General features: G+C 42.2%; 1 protein-coding gene across 1 annotated transcript in view; it reads left to right on the top strand.

Moving 5' to 3' along the window:
* The window catches only part of KCNK9 (potassium two pore domain channel subfamily K member 9), a 125,059-nt gene extending 109,604 nt beyond the window's left edge, over positions 1-15,455 (top strand). The window contains exon 2 of the mRNA XM_050941044.1: positions 14,355-15,455. Coding sequence (XP_050797001.1) covers positions 14,355-15,196 — 842 coding nt within the window. The 3' untranslated portion in view covers positions 15,197-15,455. The remainder of the gene's footprint in view (positions 1-14,354) is intronic.
* The last annotated feature ends 9,145 nt before the right edge of the window (positions 15,456-24,600 follow it).

The raw sequence follows: 24,600 nt of genomic DNA, 5'->3' as shown, positions 1-24,600 counted from the left end.
TTTGTCAACACATATTTAACTAGAGTTTTTAAGGTTCAACACCTGAGACCCTTTCAGTGAAAGCTTTCCAGACAGCTTCCAGTCCACGTTTCTTAGATCAGTTAATGATGAGAAGAAGCTCAATTCATTTGTAACTTTGCAGGGATCATTACCCCACAAGCCCCTGTATTCTGCCCTGAAAGTACTTACCCTCTTACTCAGACATACCAATCAAATGGACCTGCCGACTCATACAAGACATGAGACGCTTAGGTCCCTGCCCTTGTGAAGGGTGCCCAGCACATCACAACTGAATTCTGAGCAAGTTGAACTCTGTGACACAGGGGCCTCTTGATGCCAACTGACAGAGGGCACAGGGGTTGCTCGGAGATTTATGGTGATCTTCTGGGTTGAATATGTGCATAATAATTCACTAAAGGATGTTATGTGTGGTCTCTACTGAGAGCCAATAGCTCACTGGACATCGTAATGGTTGTGGTATGTGTGTACAGATAATATTTAAGGAGTTATGTGTCTATGCTGAAAGTTCTGTTGTTAAGACATGTAACCAGGAGGTGACATGTCTCAGACAGGATCATTTCAAATAGGAGGTAACACATGCTTATCCCTCTGTCTGGTCGTGTGTGTGCTGGGCATCATATGTCTCACGGTGTATGCTCAGAGCTGAATTTCCAGTTTAGCACAGTAGGCACATGTCCAGGGGCATCGGTGTTCTAGGGGTGCCTTACCTTTCTAAAACTGTGTGCAACATGAAGATCAGCTGTAGATCTGGGGAGGAGGGGACAAGGAAGATGCCATGCTGAGGGGAGCGTAAGATGTAAATCCAGCCCTGTGGATGCTTGTTTGCATACTGAGCCAAATGCTGATTGAGTGATTGCGAAAGCTTTAAAAGAGGAAGTTTATAGGAAGAAATAAACAGCAGGAGGGGGTTGGATTTATGAGGAGGCAAGCTGACAGAGCGACTTGTCTCATGAACAGAAGAGCAGAGCCAAGCCTGGCTGTAAAACATGGGAAGGACTTTGGGTAAGCATTGCTGTATAAGACAGGAAAGTATCTAGTTAAGTCTAGGCTCTAGACTGTGTGTTATGATGTTATTTTATGTGTAACCATCTGTTTCCATTACTTCTACTTGCTATCACTTGAATTTCTGCTCTTTGTTAAATAAACTTATACTTGTTTTCATTATTAACACATCTCAGTGACATGTGTTCAATGGAACAGTGATCCGAGGTGAAACAGGCAAGCTGGACATTGTCTTCTGTAATTATGCATTATTATTGCCCTATAAATATATGATCAAGGGTCACAAATCCTAGTCTGCATCACAGATGTGCAGGGAGAGGAAGATTCCTGGAAAGCAGTGATGACAAATAAGACCTAGCGGTGATAATGAATGGCAATTTCAATATGAGTTTGTAATGCAATGGGATAGTTAAAAAGATGTGGCCCTTTGGAGCTACATAGGCAAAGTCATCATGTGACAGACTGTGTACATTGCTAGCAAAGATCCTGGAAAGATCCTGAGGGATTATAGGAAATTAAGAAAAGAATAATAAGAATGATCAAGGAAAGGATGTGCATGTGGGGAAAGATTTAAAAACTGTATTTGTATAGGTAAGCAAAAGCTGTAAAACGTCTGTTGATTTCAGTGCAGGATTGTGCCATGAATACTACAATATGTAAAACTTATTGACTATGGTGAGAGACAATAACTATCTACAAGTATTTCAAGGGAGTTAAACATCAAGGAAGGGGAGAATTGTGTCTGGGATATGGGGGTATAGAAGTAATAATGATGGGGAAAAGAACAGAAGAAAATGTAGCTGAATAGCAGAAAGACTTCCTGATTGTAGGATCTATTGGACAGTGGACAAATCTCCTAAGGTAAATGGCAGAAGCCCTGTTATTTCAAACATTTAAACAAGACTGGACAAAGCCCTGGAGAATATACTGTACGGAACAGCCTGCACTTGCCCCTGGGAATGGACATGACATAATAGATCTTTTCTTACTTGTCTCTATGATTCGCTTCTGTTTGAGATCTTGTTCTAGGCATGATTTGTCTTGGGAGTGTCTGCGATGTGACCCATGGATCAAACCTGTGACATCTTCAGAGCAAGAAGAGGAGCAGGAAGTAGAGAGAAGGGATATAGGGGCGAAGTATGAATTCAGCTTCCTAAAAGTGCTTTGAGCTCATTAACAACCATTAGAATAGAGTCAGATGGAGGGAATGTGAGCTGAGTGGGGAAGAAACTGGAATCAGAAATGCTAGAGGCCTGGTTCTCCACTGCCTTGCATTTTTGATAGTCTTACATTAGTGCAAAGGGGATGTCAAATGCTGCCAAATCTGAATCCTAGTATTTTGCACCCACACTGGTAAATGATGGCACAAGGTACAAGGCAGTGGAGAATCTGGCCCTACCACTGTAAATGGTTAAATAGTCCATACTGCGATGCACGCAAGTCTTCTGAACCCAGAGACTCAGTGTCAGTTGCTTCCTTCCCTTTGCCATTGAATCCAGTGACTCCTCGCATCCTGGTGACTGGAGGATCGTTATTTTTGGAAGAATCCAGCATGCCAGTTCCCCCCTGGTGTATAATGAGTCCAAAGGGAGCTTATCCTGGGAGGGCATCTGGCTGCTGATTTGCTGCATTGTTTATTCCTTTAGTAAGTTGCCCAGGCTCAGCTGTAGTCTTGGCAAACTGTCAACAACTGACCAGCAGGAAATCCAGAGCAAAATAATGGTCTGCTTAGCAGCATCAGATTAACCCAAAATCTCTGCTCAGTCCCTGAAATGCCAGTGGCCTTGTACGGGTGGATAAAGGACTCCCCGCCTCTTCCCAGCTCCTTAGTGCTTGGAAGCTACAGGCCCCACAGTCTTCGGCACCAGGTGCCAGGGCAGTACTGCAGAGTCACTAGGTGGAGCCCTAGAGTGGGTGGAGGGGCTGTTGCTATTGAGTGTTTATTTCTTTTTCTGAAGTGAATTGAAGTCAGGGGGAAGTTCCCTGGTGGACAGTCTGGGGGAGGCTGGTGTCCTCTCTCCCAAGAGCAAGGTCAGCACAGGCAATAGCACTGGAAACTTTCCCTCCTGGTGCTTCATGCTTGTGCTCAGTTCTGCCCTGGGGAGCCTAGTGTTGAGGGCACGGCTCAGTTGCAACACCCATTCCGTTCAGGGCATGTCTGCAGAGAAGGTCAGCAAAATACCACTTGTGATGGCTGTTCTGTCATATGGACTCTTGTCCTCTGAGAATGGTCTGAAGCCACCAAATAGCTACTTTGCAGAAGTGACTACACAAGGGAGAGGAGAATCAGAGCAGCAGCAACAAATAAAAAAGGAGGTTCTGAGGATTAGTTAATATTCATTCCATGCTTTGAAGTGATGTGTTCATTATTATTGTGACTTGACAGAATACACTGCTTCTGTCAGTGGAGAAGTGTGTCTTAATGTGGCACCTGTGCAGAGCAGAGCTATCTCCTGCGGGTGTAGTTCCATACATTCATCCCTGGGAAAGCGGCATTAATATTCCCTAAACTTTGCTTGGGATGTTGCTCCAGCACCCTTTGGAGCCTGCCTTGTGGGGCTCCAGTACATATTGGATGATGGCCACAGAGAGGGAAAATGATGGACAAAACAGAACTGGCTTTGGAGTAGGCATTCAGCCTCCAAAAGAAAATGGTTAGTCATGAAGCATCCAAGCCAATCCTGGCTGTGGCACTGAGCTCTCAACAGTTTGAGTTCTGTACGCTGCATCATGCCATTAGGGAGATGCAGCTACCGCGTCTCCTGTGAGATAAAACAAAGAAGCTGCTGCTAGTCATGTCTGTTCTCATATGTGACAGGAGTTAGATGAGACAGCAAACACAATGAGAGGAATGGAGGTGAAACAGCACGGGGAGAGAGAGAGAGAGAGACAAATGAGAGAAACAGGCTCTGTGCCCTTAGTTTCTATAGGCTTCCTCTGAACTAACCTTGTCACTTGAAACATTTCAGAGTAGACAAGACATTGGACAAAACACTAGTGGATATACGTCAGGGAGTCATTCTGCTTTGTATGGGAGCTGGACTAGGTTATCTAACAGGTCTCTGATTTCCAGTACTCTAAGAACATCGACAGGTTTCAGAGTAGCAGCTGTGTTAGTCTGTAAATTAGATACCATTAACTCTGGCTTGAATAGAGACTGAGAATGGCTGAGTCATTACACTGCTTGAATCTATTTCCTTATTATAACTATCCTTACACCTCTGGTCAACTGTCTGTAATTGACCATCTTGATTATCACTACAAGTTTTTTTCCCGCTGATAACAGGTCATCTTAATTAATTAGCCTCTTAGAGCTGGTATGGCATCTTCTCTGTATGCGTATATATACTCTTCTTATATGTTCCATTCTATGCATCCGATGAAGTGGGCTGTAGTCCACAAAAGCTTATGCTCAAATAAATTTGTTAGTCTCTAAGGTGCCACAAGTACTCCTGTTCTTTCTAAGAACATTGTGTGAAAGAACAGATACATTGGCCATTTTACTTATTAGGCTTTTTATTAAAGGGTAAAGAGAACTGTTGACAGTCCCAGTTATTTCTTACCTTGTCAGTAAAAAAGAAAATGTACAAGATAATGAGATACAGCAGAATTGAGGTAATAGAGATTACGGGTTACAACCTTCAGTGCCCAGCATACTTACTATTACAAAATAGGTATCAATAATTTGTTGTGCCAGTCAGAATTTGTCATTTCAAAAACATTTTAAACAGCCTTTTTTAAAAACAAAAATTGTCACAGAAAAAATTCATTACTTTCAAAATGATCCTGTTATATGATGAAAAACCAACCCTCCTCCATGCTCCAATATACATGTGTTGGTTTTCAAAAATTGCTTTTTTCAGGTTCTGTTTCTAAATTGAAAAGCAAGATATTTTTATTTTAAAACCTTTTTTGGAAGTTGCTCACTATTTTCTGTCCATTTCTAATGTTTTGTTTTTAACCAGTTCATCTCACTGGCTCCATCTTTCCTCAATATACATTGGTTATTTACCTACAAGGCCATGTTGTGTGACCTGCATCTATGTACACCCTGAATGCATGGCAGAGGGTAGGGTGAATGCTGCCTCTAAAGCACTATTCGCAATTGTCTCCTCTGGAAGCTGATCCATCAAAGACCCATGAGTGAAGCAGGGGTGGGCTGTAGGTGGGGGCTGCGTGCGCTGCTTTCATTGACCACCTAGAAAAGCACTGAGGAGTCTACTCAAAGGCAGTCCCATCTCAGGGAACCTACAGGACCTCTGAATTTTGCGTGCAATACTCCATCTCGATAGAAGCGGACCTGAGGTCTATAGGGGCTACAGCCCTGTGTTAAAAAAGAGTTTACACACATTAAATGTTGCCCTCTAGCCACTGGTAAATCGTCAGTGTAGCCAGCCTGGTCCTAGACCAAATGATGGTGCCCGAGGCGAGGATCGTCTTTGGTGCCCCTCGCCATTTGTTAAACTTTTGAAAACCTTATTTCTATTGCATTTGTAGCCCATTTCACGACTTCAATGCATGATTTATCCCTGTCATATAAGGCAATACGCTTGCATGCTAGGATCTGTACATCTGCATTTATTCATGCTAACAACAAAAACAGCACTTTGAGCTTGGTGGCCCCCCAAGCCTGGCACCACAGGTGGTCACCTGGGTTGCCTGCCCCTAAATCTGGCCCTGAATGTGGCCCTTGGTGGGGCAGTACCCAAAGGTTGTCTAAGAAATGTATCTTCCCAGCAAAGGCAGGCAAGCAGTTGAGATCAGGTGGGGCTATTGATTCATGGAGTTTTGCTTAGCACCATGCAGCAGGTTTTCTTGGTTGATGGCCTGCCACTGTTATCCCCCCAGCTGTCCAGAGCAGCCTGTGTTCGGCTAGCTTTACTGAGCAACAGAAGCATCATTTATTTTCTCAAATGTCTCTTTGAGTGCATATGTTCTTTGCTGCTGTTTTCTCTCACCTAACAAGAAGTCTATTAATACGTGTGTGTAACAGCCATGGCAGGGGTATTTATGCCACCACTTATCGTGCGTAGCACATGTACATTACATAGATTGGAAATGTTGGTGCTTAGGGCATCTTGTTGCTACGCAGAGATATGTGAAAGGAAACAATTACAATAACTAGACAGGCCTTGCTAAAACAGAAGGTACAAGTTTCATAAGTCAGGGAAGATCTAGGTAGAGAAGATTCTATACAATGAATTTAGGCTATAACATGATCTAAAAGTGCTTGAGGAAACAAGATTTTGAAGAAACCAGTCCCTGACTTGAAGAGGACAGGGATGTGCTGACACAGCAGCCATTATCTATCTTTTGAGGGAATGTTTCATCTCTGCTGTTTTGCTGTCATCTGTTCAGTTTGCTGGCAGGCGTTTGATTCAGTCTCTCCGATTTGCTTAAAGAGATTCCTGCTCCTGGAGTAATTTTGTAGGCTGAGGCAGTTATCTGTCTCATGACTCACGATGTACAGAGGTCTGACTTGGCCTCCCACCCTCAAGAATAGGGGCTCAGGCTGGCACCTGACAAATAACTTAACAAATCAGAGGAGAAGCAGCCCATTCCTCCTGCCTTTATGTCCCTGCCTCTCTCTTGGAGGGATCCACAGATCCAGCCAAGTCTCTGCTGAGGCTCATTTAAACTTGTTTTATGTGAGCAACTAAAACACTTGTCTCAAGTTCAACAAGAAAGGTTCCCAGTGAGAACAAAGCCACACAAGTCACCTGCTGCGCCCTGTGGACCCTGATATAACATGAACTATTCGGTGTAATTTCCAAACAGGGTATATAGACTTATATTATGAATCAGAGTGGAGGAAGCATGGTTACTGGGGAAAGTGGGTTGTATGGTAGCAGAGGAAAGATTAGCAGTTGTTATAAACTGAGCCACCCTCATACAAGGAATCTTCATAGGGGATACTGCTAAGATTTTGACACCCACCCCGAGAGGTGAAAGTAACACAGACGACTTATGGTCCCTACCGGCAGGGCCGCTGACAGGGTGAGGGTGAGGGTGGGGTGGCAAACTTTAACATTGGCTGCGTACAGGCCAGGAGAAGTGGCTACTTCTTACTGGTACACTGTACCGGCCTACTTTTACATAAAGGTTGCAGTGGACTTTCCCCAAACTCTGCAGGGTTCCTATCTGTGACAACGACATCTTCACAGCAGTGTGTGATATCACCACGTCACCACATCACCCTGTACCGAGAGAAAGCCATTGTGTTGTGGTATATGACTTTAGCAGCTGCCTTTTATATGGGCCGAAGGCGGAAAATTTGTGCGTTTGGGAGACCAGAGGGGAGGCTGTAGCAGTGGTTGAGGCAAGATATAATGAGGGCTCGAACCTGACTGTAGGAAGGGAATGAAAAGGGTGGATCCTGGAGAAGTTCAGGAAGAAAAAGGCAGCAGGATTTGGATATTGTTATTTTGTATTTATTTGTATTCCTGCGGTGCCTAGGAGCCTTAGTCATGGTCCAGGACTCTATTGTGCTAGGTGATGTACAAATACAGAATAAAAAGATAGCTTGGATACATGGGACAAGGGAGAGGGAGGAGTCAAAAATAACTTCCTTGAATAACTGCTTGAATGCCAGGGAGGATGTTTATTTTAACAAGGCATCTTTCATCCAGATGAACAAGACTCAGAGCACAGATCAGATGGAGAGCTGTTGCTTTTCTGACAGGAGTCTGATTTGTTTACCTTCTTTTCTCTGGGTGGCTGAATAGCTTAGTTGGTTTGGATATCACTCCAGTCATCACTGATATGTGGCCACATCTGGGGTGGAACTCAGCAGCTATGCTACACAACAGACAGGAAGAGTAATAACTCCATCGGAAACTCGGAGGGGAAATTTAATTCAGCAGAATATAATCAGACAGGAAGGTAGCCAGGAATTGGGATTAGCCCTCCAATCTTGCAGAAAATTGCCCAGGATGTTTAATAACCTCAGGTGGTCAGAAGATGGGAAAGATGGGCACTCCAGGAGCACAGCGCCACTCGGCACCATGTTGGGTCACTGGCTCATGCTGGCATCTAGGGAAACTTGTCCTCACACAACACTGCTTCCTCCAGCACATGGATTTTCCTTGGATGTCTCCCATCCAATAATAATCATGCCCCATCCTTTTAAAAAGAGCTCCAATGAGAGCACAGCCTGTGGCGTTATGGCAGTGGATGATAACATTGCCGAATGAATGGATTTCTCCGCTGAAAGGCTGCCTGGGAAAAAGAACGGTGAACCCCTTTTATTCTCTAACAGGGGATTAACACCTCTCTCCACTGGTGCTGGGAAACCCTTTGGGCCATAACAGTTTGCAGTGCTGGTTTTGGGCAAGGCCTGTTACTTATTGTCATTTTTTAAATCATTGGCAGCCCTGAGGATTGAAATCTGCCCAGAACAAATGTGTTCCATGGACGGCAGCAGTGCACGTTTCTATGCAGTGCGCCTCCAGCCCGAAGGGGTCATCTCTGAGGGCAAGAAGAGAGTTCAGTCACCATGGTTCATTCAGTCTTTGGCCTGTCTTCTGAGAATGCCGGTTGCGATAGTGCTTTCCTGTTTGCTATTCATGGGGAAGCGAGTGAAGCCCAGCAGCTCCCTTCACACCTGCCACTGAGCAGATGGGAATTGCTTTTGGTCACAGCGAGCCTTGTAGAAGAGCCAACTCCAGAGCCCCCTTGCCAAACCCTGATGTCAACCGGTTTCATCTTTATAATAAAAAGGATGTGGCTTCCTCTCCCTCCCATTTGAAGTGGTGGCTCTGAAGTCAGAAAAGTGCCGGTAATTCTTCGGGGCACTTTCCCTGATGTCGATAAACCTCTGAAGTGAACCTGTGACACCAGCCTGGCTTTTTTATCTGAATTATGCCTCCCTGTCTGAGTTGCAGATGCCATCATTCCCGTTTCATGATCTGTTTTGCGGAGCTGCAGCCAGAATGAGTAAGAAAGGGTTGAGTCACGGGGCTGGCACGGTTCATTTTTTGCACATGCTGTTGTCAAAGAAGAGGCGGCCCGGTGAGAGATGCCAAGTGGCCGTCACTGCAGTGAATGACATGAGAAGGAAAGAGGCAATAAATCCTACTCCCCAGAGGAAACAGTTCTCCCCCCTGACTAACACCAAGAGCTGTGCTGCTTCAGGACTCGAGATGGTCTAAAATCTGAGTGCAAATGTGAATGAACCCAGCAGCTCTGCAGCTTTACCATGGGTTTGACACCGTTTCCAAATACCAAACAGCTTGTTGTCTGTATGTTTCATTTTTAATATGATGATTTGGTAAGCACTGCTCATGTGCTTGGTCTGGTACGAGGGCCTAGGGCGCAACCATGCCTGTCCAAGAGCTGAGAGCACAGGACACAGTACAGACACAGACTCTGCCCTGGACTGCTAACGGTCTAAATACGGTGACCACAGTGTAGACACGCTGCACTGGGAATGTTCAGAATTTTTTTCCCTTTTAATTTATTATACCAATTATCATTGACTTGCTTATTCCAGGTGACAAGATGCATAATCGCAGTTACGTTTCATTGTTTGCTTAGTGCTGGTGGCTTAATACTCCCAGCTGTCCTGGGAACGTCTGTCTTCTCACAGGAACTCAATGTGGTTCAATGGAATTCACCTTGTCGGATAAGTGGGACTTTAAGAGGTCAGTACTGTGTCTGTACTACTCTTTTAGAAGCTTGAAAGGAAACTAACCAAGTATTTCTCCCTGACTGGATAGTGCCGGCCTCAAACTAAGTGGGTTTCCTTTTCCCTTATTCTTAAAAGGGCGCAAACAAGCAATGGAACAGCCAACTTAATGGAACAAATCAGGTTGCCTCAAGCCTCCCAAGTTATACTCTGCTATGAACAGAGCAAACATGAGTGTTTAGATCTCGCTGCTTTTCTAGAATTGTCCTTAGTGTGCTGTTGAGTTCCAGAGGCATCCCTCAGAGCCAGCAAAGAAGAAAATAACTCAGTGACCCATTTGGGATGAGGCTGTGGTGACCCAAGTCTCTGCCTCTCATGATTAAATCTCTCAACCATTCTGCATGACTGTTTGAGGAAATGGACACGCTCCATATCTCCTCAGCTGTAGCTGGGGAGGAAACTGCAATTGACACAGATTGGCTCAAAACAGGGATAACACTTCGAGACACGACATGTTCCTCATGCCTGACTATCCTTCTCCAAACCAGGGCACAACTGAAGAATCCCATCGGTGAAGCCTAAGCAAGCATCTGGGCGTAACAGGGAAAGAATGGGTACAGAAGCCACTTTGTTTCCACCATTCGAGGTGAAAGTCATTTGTGCACCCCCTGTTCCATCTGGTAATGTCTCTTTAAACATTAGGGATCACTCTCCTTGTTCACTGTCCTGCCTGCTGTTAATCTAGTCCTTGCATTCTGCCGTTCCAGATACTGCAGTGATGGGAGCCTTCTAGATACCTAGATAGATATGGCCCTGCTCCAAGTTAAGGCTCCACAAGTTGGGCTTCTCTACTGTTTGATCCTACTGCTCAGATGAGCAGAACAAAACCTCTTTCCTCTATCTGTTGCTCATCTCCCAGGCACATTGAACTTGCTCACATTCAGAATAAGCAGAAACTCTAACCTGGCAGAAGGAACTGTCCCCTCTGCAGTGCTCCACTCCCTGGTGTAGACATGGTGTGTCACCTTTATGCACCTCTTCTCCTTTCTTGTGGATGCCCAAGTTCCCTGGTTTTCTTCAGTCTCTTAGCTTCTTAAGTGGATGTCTTCTCAATATCATGGTCCTAGGATCCTCTGCATAACCTTCACCCCCTTCTCAGGGTGGTGAAAATGATCTAAGCTGAAAACCCAATACCATGTGTATTCAGATGCCTTTATTTCTGTAACCAGGCTCATTCCAACCCAGTGTCTCTCATCTCCCAACTTGTAAGTATTTCTCTTCATATTTGAATAAAGTGCCCCGGCTTTTGAGCTGGGGAAGTTAACAAGAGTCTCTAGACACCCTGTTTAGGCAGTAGGGTGACCAGATGTCCCGATTTTATAGGGATAGTCACGATTTTTGGGTCTTTTTCTTATATAGGCTCACATTACCCCCCACCCTCATCCTGATTTTTCACATTTGCTGTCTGGTCACCCTATTAGGCAGTCATCTTCTGCTACTGAAGTGGTCGCTTGTGTCCACCGAGGCTTGTTGAAAGTCAAACCCATCTAGTTGGAGCCTGACCTTATCCACTGGAGGAACACTATTTACAGGTAAGAAAAACTGTTTATCCTCCACTTTCTTCTGGCAAACTTTAATCTTCCTCTGGCTTCTGACATTGGGCCTCTGAGGGAGTTTGAAATTAAAAGGGACAGTGTCCCATTTTAAATTTCAGACCTACATTGTTAAAACTTAAAGAACTTAACTAATATCATTTGGTTTTTGCTGATTTGCAGTGTTTATGGCCTGATTCTGCACCACTTAAGCAAATGAGAGTTTTGCTTTTGCTTCGTAAAGTTCAGAGCATTTCACTGTTAATCTCTGAGGCCAGTGCCACGGAGCTACGTATGCTCCAAGGCCTTGTCTGCACTAAAGAAATGTTCTTTGCCTAGCACTCATGTACCTATTTTAAAGGCTTGATTCCATCTCAATAAAAAAGACCTTGTCTGTGCTACGTGTTTATGTTCAAACTGTGATATAACATATCCGATTGTATAAACCTACATCGACGCAGTGAGTGTGGTCTAATGACTAAAGTTGTATAGTAAGCATTCTCTTTCTAGCTGTGTGACCTTGTGAGAGTCACCATCTGTCTGTGCTTCACCTTTCCTACCTGCAAAATGGGGCTACTAAAGCTTATCTATCTCACAGGGGTATTGTAAGTGAATTAATTACGGGGTCTATAAAGTACTTCGAGAAACTCGGATGGAAGATACTCTGTAAGTGCATAATATTAATTTATTATAATCTGCCTAAATTGTCTCTCTGGATCCTTAAGGAGTGGGATTGGACAATTTCAAAGGAAATCTTTTTTCATCCCTAACCCTTTTCTTTAGAGCCCAAGTGAAAGCTGTTTCTACCAACTGCCATCTCCGTCACCATCTGGAAAATCACATTTTCTGGAGCTTCCCTCCCCTTTATCAGCTGTAACTAAAGCTATAAAATGGGAAGATGTCCTTGCTTTAATTAACACCCCTGTAGTTCAAAAGCTGATCTTAGTAATGAGAGGCAATTATAGCCTTTATTGAGGGATAGTCAGGTGGAACAAATCCAGCATCAATCTATGGGAGGCATTTATTCCCCCAGGAAATTTGGAAGCTGCTCTTTGTAAAGAGCTGAAAACAAGGTCTGGTACAACAGGTGAATCAATTTGTTCTTTCTGTAATCTTAAAAATAACTTGTTTCTATTTTTTTTTGCAGATTTGTTTTTATATCACCATCCAGCTGCCAGCAACTAGCAGTTGAGTTAATAATGGTTGTTACTGGATCTTTGAAGATTTAGTTTCTAGTTTTTGTTTCTTTTTCTAGACCAGTGTTTCTTTCTACTTTGCATGGTATTCAGTACTGAGTTCTGGTGAAAGTGCATTAATAGATCATTGCATCAGTAGCCAAGCGCAGGACAATTTACTACCGTTACCTGCAGCAGTGTAGCTAATTAACTACTAGTTGCATTTCATACTGTGCACACTGCAAATGGGTAGTTTTTGGACCAAGAGTCTGACTGAAAATATCAGAATAGGGCTACAGTATTGATTGGGGAAATGTCAAAAGAAATTCACTCCTGTGTGGAGGGCCAAGAGGCCATCTTCATTCCTATTTGGAGGGCTTCAGTGGAAAATAGGTGGTGAGTAAGACCTTGTGCAATCTCTCTGCAAGGGAGTGAATTTTACACTTAGAGATTACTTTCAGTGTGGATAAGTATCTAAAAGTTGAGATCTTTTTCCTGCCTGCCTGTGTGTGTCTTACATTGGCAAGGAGATGGATTAGATGGCTCACTAGGCCATGACCATCTATAGGCCTGATTCTCCACTTCAGTTTTATACCTGCGTATTGCCACTGATTCCAGAAGAGTCATATTCCCCAACATAATGGAGTGGGGAACAGGACATGTAGATTCTGTGAAACCTCTTAGGACTGCAAAACTGGACAAGAATTCCTGCAAGATCTTTCTCTCTTGAGGTATTTTTAGAGCCCTGAAAATCTGCGGATATCAGCTTTGTATCCATGGATATCTGCGGACTTTGTTTGCAGATTGCAGATCGGGTGCGGATACAAATTTTGTATTCGCGCAGGGATCTAGGTATTTTCACATTCCCACTCCTAGCAGGAAGTATGGATTTGTGCAACAATGTGGGGTGAAAAAGTTAAGTCACAATGGCTTGAGTAGGTTCTTACTCAATGTAAACCAGTTCTCATATCCCTACTAATATAACAGGAAACATACCACATATCCGGTCCTGGACTACCTGAGCCACCAGATATAATTAATAGTTCCAACCATTTCTAGTAATTGTAGAATGAGCTGAATCAATTGTGCAATCCTCCGTACTTAAAAATAGTGCAAGCCTTAACCCTCCCCTCAAAACCCTACAGTCTTCCAGCAGTGAGTGTCTTTCACAGGATTCCTAGGAGAAGCTTGTTAAAATTCCACCAACAAACTGGAGAGAGGTTTGGGATGGTTTCTCTACCTCTGATGGTTCTCTGGATACTGCTGAATCACTCCTGCCAGAGAATACTTACCTCTGAGGTCATCAAAATCCCCTGCCTTTGCAATGGACCAGATTCCAATGCCAGGTATCAGTGTGTGTGTGGTTTTTTTAAATGCCCTGGTGAAGACAATCATGTCCGGTTATAAAGGTTGAATGTTATGCTATACTCCATTGTAAATCCTTCAGGAAGGAAGTGAAACTTCTCCAGCAAATGAACTCTGTATAATTTTGTTTGCCATTAAGCAGTGTTGCAACTCTTCTTGCTTGCTTACAAGGACAAGGCTTTCATTTAAATTGGAACGGAACAGAATAGATTCTCCATTCCCTCATCCCGTCTTCTCCTCAGGCACATGCACACCTAAGGTTTTCGCTGGCTTTGGGAGCTCCTTGTTGCAATAGTGCAGTTCGTCATTGCAGTGTTCTCAGGCTGAAGCCTTCCACTGCTGCAGCAGCAAAGAAGTCCTCATTAAAGTAGGAGTCACTTGTGCCTTCCAAAGATTTTGAAAGAGGTGGCTTTGACTTCTCCAGCAAGGAGAGTATTCTACCTGGGGAAGACGTGGGTGTTGACAGGGTGCTTGAGTTATTTTTGTTAATGATTTGTGCTGCCGGTCTGATGAGGAAGCTTTTGGAATTCCCACTCCTTGCTGACACTCCTATCTTTTCCTTTCCTTCTCTAGGTTATGGACATGCTGCCCCAGGGACGGATGCCGGGAAAGCCTTTTGTATGTTCTACGCTGTCCTGGGGATCCCACTGACGCTGGTCATGTTCCAGAGCCTGGGCGAGCGCATGAACACCTTTGTCAAGTACCTCCTGAAACGGATCAAAAAGTGCTGCGGGATGAGGAGCACCGACGTCTCCATGGAAAATATGGTCACTGTGGGTTTCTTCTCCTGCATGGGAACCCTCTGCATTGGAGCAGCAGCCTTTTCCCAATATGAGGAGTGGAGCTTTTTCCATGCTTACTATTACTGCTTTATAACATTGACTACGATAGGATTTGGTGACTATGTGGCCCTGCAGACCAAAGGGGCCCTCCAAAAGAAGCCACTCTACGTGGCTTTTAGCTTTATGTACATTCTAGTGGGGTTGACAGTCATTGGAGCATTTCTAAATCTGGTTGTTCTCAGGTTCTTAACCATGAACAGTGAGGACGAGAGACGGGATGCTGAGGAGCGGGCATCCCTGGCAGGGAACCGCAACAGCATGATTATCCACATTCAAGAGGACGCCCAGCATGTTCGGCCACGGTACAAGGCTGAAGTAACAGATCTTCAGTCAGTTTGTTCCTGCATGTGTTACAGGTCCCATGAGTACACCAGCCGGATGGTGTCTCACCAAAATTCATTCAGCTCCAAGCTGAATCCTCAGTACTTTCACTCCATCTCTTATAAGATAGAAGAGATCTCACCAAGCACATTAAAAAACAGCCTTTTCCCATCTCCTGTTAGCTCCATCTCACCTGGGTTGCACAGCTTTACAGATAACCACAGGCTGATGAAAAGGCGAAAGTCCATTTAAAGTGATTTTTCTTCTTTTGCTTTACTTGTTTCCCCCAATTACCTTTTTTGTTTCTTGAGTGAGACGGAGTGAGGCCAAAGGGAATAGAAAAAGCCAGTCCTCCTCTGAGACTCAGCTCATGAGCATGAAGCATGGATTATTACTGTTCCAGCAAAGTATGCCTTACATTACCCCCTCGGTGGATTTCAGAGGATTCAAGGTGACATGAAGTGGGTACCAAATCCAAAGTTGCACACAAAGCTGGGAGCCTTCTTGTGCCGCTGGCACTCCGGACCTAATAAACTATTTTCCTCTCAAGCAGGTCGCTGTGCGCGTGTGCGCGTGTGTGTTGAGTGCGTGTGTGTGCAATTCCACAACTAGTGCCATGTGACAAAAATGCATCAGGTATTAATTTTTTTTCCCTTGAAGCAATTGTGTTCCAGCCTGCTTTTAACTTTTAGACTGCTTCCAAAAGAATAGGGGACGGGGGAGCCAACTTGTTTTGTTTTTGCCAAGTCAAGCATGTGTCATAAGCAGTCAATATACCAGGTGTATCATGATCAATTTTTGAATGCTAGATTTTAGATTGTATTAACATTTAAAAAAAAAAGAAGCAGGAAAAGATGGATCATTTTAGTTTGCCAGTTCAAAATTAAAAATAAAATAAAATAAAAATAAAGCATGCACTTTGTAAAACTGGTATGCATTATAAAAAAACACAAGAAAAACTAGCAATGGAATTAATAATCAAAAGCAAATAATATAATTGATTTAACTACATTTACTTTCACCATTTGCTACTGTTCCAACAATTGTTGTGCAAGTAGAACTTTTTAAGAGAAATTGGGAAAATTGTTGGAACTATAGAGTTTCATTTTGTTACTTTACTCTTATTTATTAAAAAAATATTATTATGAAGGCTATTATTTTATTTTAATTTTTGGTGCAGCAACTACCTGCATGAATAGGAATTATATTTTTTGGAATGCTTGAATGAGGGTGGGTATAAATAGGCGGATGTATATTTTTTCTTATATAATAGTGACAAGGCATTCCTTGTTTTAAATAAATAAAAAAAAATAATGATGATTGTCTCTAAATGCTTTTGATTTGTAAATAGTGGAAAGCCTTTGTTGGTCTCAGGAAGAATTCAAGGAACAGTATCTTGATCGTTTTTGGCCTACTGGGAACTTGCAGTAGTAGATATGGTCTTGCTTTTTGGCTAGTCTGAAAGACATAAGTATGTGCCTGTATGTGGCAAGAACAGTTGCACTCCGGTGTTTTGAAGGGTTATATCGGGAGCAGATTGCATTAGCCAGATGGAGTGAAGGCTGATGATGCCATTAAGTGAAATTGTTCCTTTGGGATCATTCATCACCCAGCTAATGATCTGAACCAAACTGACTTTACAGAACCAAATTCTAGGTCCTAGTCCAACTCCCACTAATGCTAGTGGAAGTTTGTCATGATGAATGCAAGCAGGATATGGTACACTGGATTTTTGTCTTTGTGTTCAATGGAGGCAGGATTGGGACCCATATCAGGGTACAGTAGTGCGTCTGAATTAATAATCCTACCTTTTAAAAGACCTTCAGGGTTAATTCAATGTACAAAAAAAGCATTATCTATCTGGCACAAATCATCTCTCTTGCTGATTACACTAGCATATACTTGCTATATAAAAGCAATAACCCCCCATATATAGTTCTAAGTGTACCTGAATAATATTTTTTCTCAAATTCATGCAAACTTCCATTTCAGATCTGACCTCAACAGCCGTGTGCGCCTATGGGATGTTGACTGCCTTCCTAGGGTTAATTTGTCAGGGCATTAGTGGGCAGAAGATAGTAATGACCTCTACTTTCAACTCTCTTCTCCTGGCTTTAATCATTCAATAAAGTCAAAGTCTGTAATTTCAGTGTGTTATAACACAAAAGTATCCACAGCTTTGAAAACTTTCTATTACTTCCTCTTTTGGGAATTTCTGCAAAATCATGCTGGTATTGCACACTAAAACCTCCCATAACATGAGTGAAATACTAAACTAGAATTCTGAGTGACCATGACACTGAAATGAACATTTTAGCCTAATTTATGGGAAATATGTTTTTATTTAGTGTTAATGGGTACTGTGTGTACATAATTAACTAGTGACATGCTCTAAGTACCCAATAGACTCTAAGACTTAGGGTGATGTTAGAAGTTTTGAAACCAGTAAACATTTGGAAAGCAGTCTTAACATTCTGTGATCCACCTCTATGATAACCAACTAGACATCTGTTTCAAGACGTGAGATCTACTGGTCTTCTGAAACTCACTGTTGCATATGTTTTTGTTTGTGCATATCTGGTATATATGTTAGGAATTCAAGAAAATCAACAAAATATTTGGTTTCACAAAGCTCTGAACATTCAAATTCTGCCTGCCTTTGAGGGGAGAATTTGGCTTGGAGAACTTTTTTCAAAAAACTTGAATTTTTTAAAAAAAGTTGGATTTTTTTTATTAAGAGGGGGAGGAATCGCTTTTCTTGCCAAGTGGAACTAAATTGTCAAAAGTTCTACAAGGTTTTGAATTCTAGAAGTTCAGTGTTTGTAATGTGTTCTAACTGAGAAGTTATAGATTCTCCTGTCTGAAGCTAGACAAATTCAGATGAGAAATAAAGTGCACATTTTTAACAGTGAGGGGAATTAACCATTGGAACAGCTTACCTAGGGAATTGGTGCGTTCTTCATCATTTGAAGTCTTTATATCAAGACTGTCTGTCTTTTTAAAATATATGCTACAGCTCAACCAGAAGTTATGGCTTTGATCCAGGAATTACTGCGTCAAATTCCTATGACCTGTGTTATGAAAGAGGACAGACTAGATAATTATAATACTCCTTTTTAACCTTAAATCTCTGAATGTAAAGACAGAGTGTGTTCTTGTGGGATGCCATTAGACAGAAGGTGTCTATGTGCCTTAGGATATGTTTTTCTGCCTGAAAGATCTGTAAATCTGTCTGGTGTTCTTATCTTAAATATGATCTTCATGTCTCTTTGTTTACATTTTGAAACCAGTCCCTTATATAAAATCTTTATAAGACCCCTTTTGTACAAGCACTTGTAGTATAGTTAGCTGAATCCTCTTGTCTGTGTATTCATCCCCCTCTTGAACTAGATGAAAATGTTGACGTGTATTTTGTGGTACACTCTCTGATGCTAGGTGGCAAGAAATGCTTTGGTTAGAGAAAACGGGACAATTGAAGGAGGCAGTCCCAGATTCAAGCAGTAAATGTGAAGCCATGGGGATATAGCTGCTCCTATGTCTCTTCCTGTGGGGGAAAGGGAGATTTGACTGGGGCATAAACATGTCCAGGTGATTTCCTGGTTGCTGTTGGTAGCAGTCACCACTTAGAGCAGTCCACACACTGCTCTAAGTCTGCCTAGGGCCCAGGCCCGTGTATATTGGTGTAGAATAAAGGGAAGTGTGAAGGTAGTTTAAAGCCCCCTTGGCACTATGCCTCCTTGAACTGTGGCAACTGCTCTTCAACTACAGCTCAAACTCTGGGTCTTTTTGTGAACATATTTCAGCCTCTGGGTTATATTCATGCACTACTGGTTGCACGTCTATTTTTTATTCTTCACAATTAGTTATTTATGGAGATGGAGAGGTAATAATTGATGACCTGAAGAAGGCTGAGGTGTTTAATGCCTATTCTGCTTCAGTCTTTGCTAAAAAGGTTAATGATGGCCAGATACTCAGCACAATGAATATTGACAAGAAGAAGAAAGGAATGCAAGCCAAAATAGGGAACAAACAGGTTACAGAATATTTAGATAAATTGGATGTATTCAATCCAGCAGGGCCCGATGGAACTCATTTTAGGGTACTTAAGGAACTAGCTGAAGCAATCTCAGAATCATTAGCAATTATCTTTGAGAACTCAGAGAGGACAGTGAGGTCCCAGAGGACTGGAGAAGGGAAAACATAGTACCTGTCTTTAAAAAGGGGAATAAGGAGGACCTGGGAAATTATAGACCAGTCAGTCTACCTGGAAAGGCAATGGAACAAATTATTAAACAATAGTTTGTAAGCACCTAGAGGATAATAAGTTTATAAGGAATGGCCAGCCTGGATTTGTCAAGAACACATCAGGCCAAACCAACCCAATTTTCTTCTGTGAAAGGGTTACTGGCCTGGTGGATGTGAGGAAGCAGTAGAAGTGATGTATTTTGGTTTTAGTAAGGCTTTTGATTCAGTCCACATGACATTCTCATAAGCAAACTAGGGAAATGTGGTCTAGATGAAAGTGCTGTAAGGTAGGTTTGCAAATAGTTGAAAGACCCTTCTCAAAGAGTAGTTATCAGTGGTTTGTAATGGGCTTAATTTGCAGCGAGGGAGATTTAGGCTAGCTATTAGGAAAACTTTTCTAACTATAAGGGAATAGGCTTGCAAAAAAGATTGTGGAATCCCCGTTATTGGAGGTTTTTATGGGTAGTTGGACAAACACCTCTCAGGGATGGTCTAGGTTTACTTGGTCTTGTCTCAATGCAGGAGGCTGGACTTGATGTTTTATTGAAGTCCCTTCCAGCCATAGATTTCTATAATTCTATGGCACAGGGCGGATTGCCCAAATTACATGGTGTTGTTTCTGTTCCCTGATTGGTTGGCTGAAAATTTTGTAAAATGGATGGGGAAGAATCAAAGCGATTTCATGACGGCTGCCCAAACACTTCCAGCATAAGTCATCTTGGACCATTTGCATTGTGTCCGGTCTCCCATAGAGAAACTCTCTTGTATGAACATCTGCAGACAAACAATAATAACAATAAAACCATAACAATGAAATCTAGTTAAAATACACATTGGAATGCTCTTTTGCCATATTTGTCCAGCTTTGCATGTGGAATTTAGAACTGGAATGGACAAAGCACTAGAGGAAACATTATATACAATACAATCATACACAAAAAAGCCATGAGAATTCCCATTGACTTCAGTGGGGGATTAGCCATAACATTCACCCTGTAAAGGGGGATTGGCAGATCTGATGTGTCTTTTCCATCTCTGGGTCGCTGGATTCTATATAAACTCTTGCTTGTTTCTGTGTCACTCTGTTTTTCATTGTACATAATCTTTTATTTGAATACATTTCTTTATATAAATCTTTCTTTTTTTTTTGCTTCCTAGAATTTTGTTTTATTTTGAAAGAAACAAAAACAATAGTTTTATCGTCCCACCGTTGACATCGCTGCATGGAAAGCTCTGATGGGGTACAGGCATGCAGTAGTGGAGTTAATTATAACAAGACTTCATAATACTCAAAAGAACTAAACAATGTCTTTACAAAAAAGAGCAGGAGTACTTGTGGCACCTTAGAGACTAACAAATTTATTTGAGCATAAGCTTTTGTGAGCTACAGCTCAGTTCATAGAGACTCGCATGATCATTTTGGAATGCATTCTCAATTTCAGGTGCCTCTTTTCCCCCACTCCTCCACATTATTAAGCATTAGAAATAATAATAAATCAGATTAGTCTATTTATGTCACACCAATGTGCTCTTTATCAAAACAACACCATTTTAGCTCCCCACAGTCGACTTTGATTTTTTTTCTCTTTGATGATAATATGTAATATGATAGTACAATAGAGTTGTTATATAATCAGTTTGATCAGTGCAGGGCCTGAAATAGCTTTGACTGAGCATGCTGTGGTATGGAAATGAGAGAGGAAACTTAATAGAACCATGCAGGCGTAACCCTCCGCTTAGTCTTTATTACTATGTAAGAAATCCACTGGCTGATCTAACGGGCTGCTTTTCTAGAACCTTGTTTGTGAAGTTTGCAGAGATGCCTGCAGTACAGTGTTTTTAAGGAGACACCTATGGAAGGCAGCTTTGGATGTTACGTCAAGACTCCGAGATAGCCTCTAGGTTATTAACAAATGGAAAAGATGAATATTAAACCTAAGCGAAGGACTTTCTTCTGCATGGACTCCTCTGTAACAGATCATTTAGAACTGAATACGTTAAAATAAAAGGAAAGTGACCAAGTTAATCTACTGTATTGTAGGTCATCTTGTTAGTTATCCTAGTACTTCGATTGAAAGAACACTGGGACAGTAACCAACAATCCTAAGAATTAAGTCTTGTCCAGGTAATTTATCTCATCTCTGAAAGATTTGAAAGGTTTTGTTCCTGGCAGTATAAAAAAGGCATCATTAGATGCTAAAAGCTAGAAAGTGCAATCAGTGGAACGAGGCTGGAGAAGGGAAATTATTTGGTATGTGGATGCTGGAGGGAGGAATGATGATGGAAATAACCCATAATAGAAGTTTATGGCCTGATTTTACTTTGTGTAATATTCCTGTTAATATTGGGATCTAATTAAGACATACATTTAATGCCTTTACTGGGGAAGCCGGAACAGAGTGATGTGCTGGAATGTCTCCATTACACTAATGTTATGGCCTTTCTAATGCATATTTTAATGAGAGGCTATTATTAACTGGAATATTACCCAAATTACAATCAGAATCACAGTGTTACTAATTTTGCAACTAAGGGTGCATGATATTTCCAGACTCAAAAACAGAAAGGTTGCCCATTATTACCTGCCTGCCATCCAGCTTTAACATCCAACTTCTTTTTAGAAAACTCAGCTAGATAAACTGTATGGAAAGCATTAGCCAACATCAAGATACATGGAGGGCAAAACAGATAGCATGACACTGGACACAGAAAGATTGATTACAGCTGGCATGCACACAGGGACTCTGTTGCTATTTAATCAGGATTTGGAGACTGAATTAGGGTCCCCCAACTTCTCTTACTCCTTGCTCTAACCAGGGTGGCAGAGGAATTTGCAATAAGTACCAATGAGGCAAAAATAAGCAAAGATCTCAAGTACGAGATTTTAGCACAAATATAATTTCCATGTGAAATCCTAATGGAGTGGTTCTGAAGACAGCAGTTGTGTGTTTTGCCCCAAATAATGCCCAGTTCTGTGAGGTGTCCTTTATGCAGCACCTTCCAGAGCTAACCCCCATCCCTGGTATAATCTTTTTAACTCGAACAGGAAGGAATATAGCCCAGAGTTGGTCTGTTTCTGTTAGAACCAGATGTAACCTGGTTAACATTAGCTTCCTCTCCACAATGACAACTTCTTCACCCAAAATTGGGGATTGAATTCTGGGACAGAGGCCAGCATGGAGACTCAGGGACTCCTTTAGGGACTGCACTGCTGTAGAAGGTCCAAGATGGTAGACAAGGAGTTTCATGGAAGATCAGGATCTCCACATGGATGGCCTGGACCATTGCAGATCTATTGAGATACTTGGGTTTTGATGGCCAAACTCTTTGCCTACTTTGTGGGGTGCAGACCGTACCCTACAATGAGCCGTTTCAGTGATAGCTCCTGAGGGGGGAACTTGCTCAGCTTTTTTCCTGCATATAGAAGAATCTTATCTATAGAAAGCAGGGACTGAACAGACACTGAATCATCTGTTCCATCCCTTTACCAGTGCAGGATTGTTCTTTGCAGTATATTATACTACATAGCTCAGTAAAGAACCTAAGTATATGAATTCAATGGGGCGTAGTGCTTTGCTGAACTGGGGCCTGAGGCACTGTGACAACCCATTGAGGTCACTGTGAGTTTTCCTCAGCTTGGTTTATCCCGAAAGGCCCTGATTGCCCAGGAAACATTGCTCTGTTGTTCCTTTCCAAAGATATAAATACACATTTGTTTCTCCAAAATTGCTGAGAAATCTAATGAAACTGTCTAATTATATAGACTCCTGAGTGATTCATGTGTCCAAGTCTGCACTTCTTTGGAGAACTTGTGGCATGAAATTTGAATTCAGCGAATTGAATACCTGATTCTGATTACACATATACAGGTAACTCCATTTGTTTCAGCTAAATTATTCCTAACTGGCGAAGGAGTTAGAAAGACCAGAATTAGGCCCTGAAAATGTATAAGGTTTGGATTTGGACATGCTATATTTGGTGCTGCTAAGTAGACATTTGGGAAAGCAGGAGTAATTTCACTTAAGTAAATGGAGTTATACTGGTGTAAAAAAGAGAGGAGTCTGACCCAATATGTCTAATTCTAATCTCACAATTGTTTTACACTAGAGTAACCCAGATGATTTGAATACAATTCCGTTAATCTTGACGAACACCAGTGTTAGTGGGATCAGAATGTAGCTCAATCTCTATACACCATCCTATAATAAATATATACAATGACTGCTTCACAGTAAAGAGTCCTTCCTGACCATTATAATGACGGCAACAGCACTGTAGAAAGTACTAAAGAAAACTAAATAGCCCAACTGTACTGCAGTGTTTTTGCTTTATAATCCTGGAATCCTGGCAACAAATCTGTCTGGCTAATTTTAGGATGGCAATATTATCCCTGGAGCCTGCAGTCTCCAGTCATCTCTCCTTCTGCAACTGTGACAGATGAATATTGTAATTAACAAAAATCCCAGTGTGTTTCATTTTTACTTAATTTTCTTGTCAGCCTTCTTCCACCTTGCATCCTGGCCATGTATGGAGCACCGCCACACATCAACACCCGCAGCAGATTAAAAAAAAATTAATGATATCATTGTGTTGGTAATTAATATTCACAGTTCCAAGCTGTGTTGTCTGGGCTCACTTCGAGAAATGCAGAACAAACAGCAGCGCAATAGAATTATCATTGCTTGCTAATTCACAAGTGGATCTAAGCAAGCTTAATAATTGAAACCGTGCTCTTTAATGCATCTTTTTCATGCACCAGTTCTGATGCTGCTGGTCTGACTTTGATAAATTGTTTCTTCGGCATGTGGCAAAGCTTGCAGTCATTCCTCCACCCAGAACATTGTATCTGGGGCCAGGGTGTGGAGGAACAACAAAGGGTCCATTTTACAGACAGTGTCCCTCTTTGGCTTTCTCTGTGCACAGCATCCCTGACTACCTCTGCACTAATTCATTAGCTTGCCATTTAACAGAAGCATATTAACAACCAGGATCATTGCATGCTGTACTTTTCCCCATTATGTATTAATGAAGAGCATTATATTACAGAAAAGCACACTGGGGAAGGAAATGTTCCACTCTAATTGTTACTGGCAAAAGAAATATATAGATTGATTAAAAACCAAAACAAGGGACTCAAACAGGAAATGCAATTTGCACAAACCTGTCTGTGTGCCGCCTACTTACACTTTGATTAGATGCGATTTGTAGGCCCAGAGGACAAGATATTTTAGTCTGTTCCTTTGGTAGAGGAGATTGTGGAGGGGAGGGAGTGAAAGCAGCAAACAGGTGGGTAGGAAGCAGAGAGAAGCTTGGCTCTGCTCCTCCCCCCGAAATGCAGGAGTTGGCATGGAGAGTGTTGGCTTCTGCCAGTGCAGGCAACCCTGAGAACAAGCAGGGAGGAAATTGTGTCT

Source organism: Gopherus flavomarginatus, chromosome 2, assembly GCF_025201925.1.
Source record: "Gopherus flavomarginatus isolate rGopFla2 chromosome 2, rGopFla2.mat.asm, whole genome shotgun sequence".
NCBI lineage: Eukaryota > Metazoa > Chordata > Testudines > Testudinidae > Gopherus > Gopherus flavomarginatus.
This window is presented reverse-complemented; position numbering and strand designations above follow the sequence as displayed.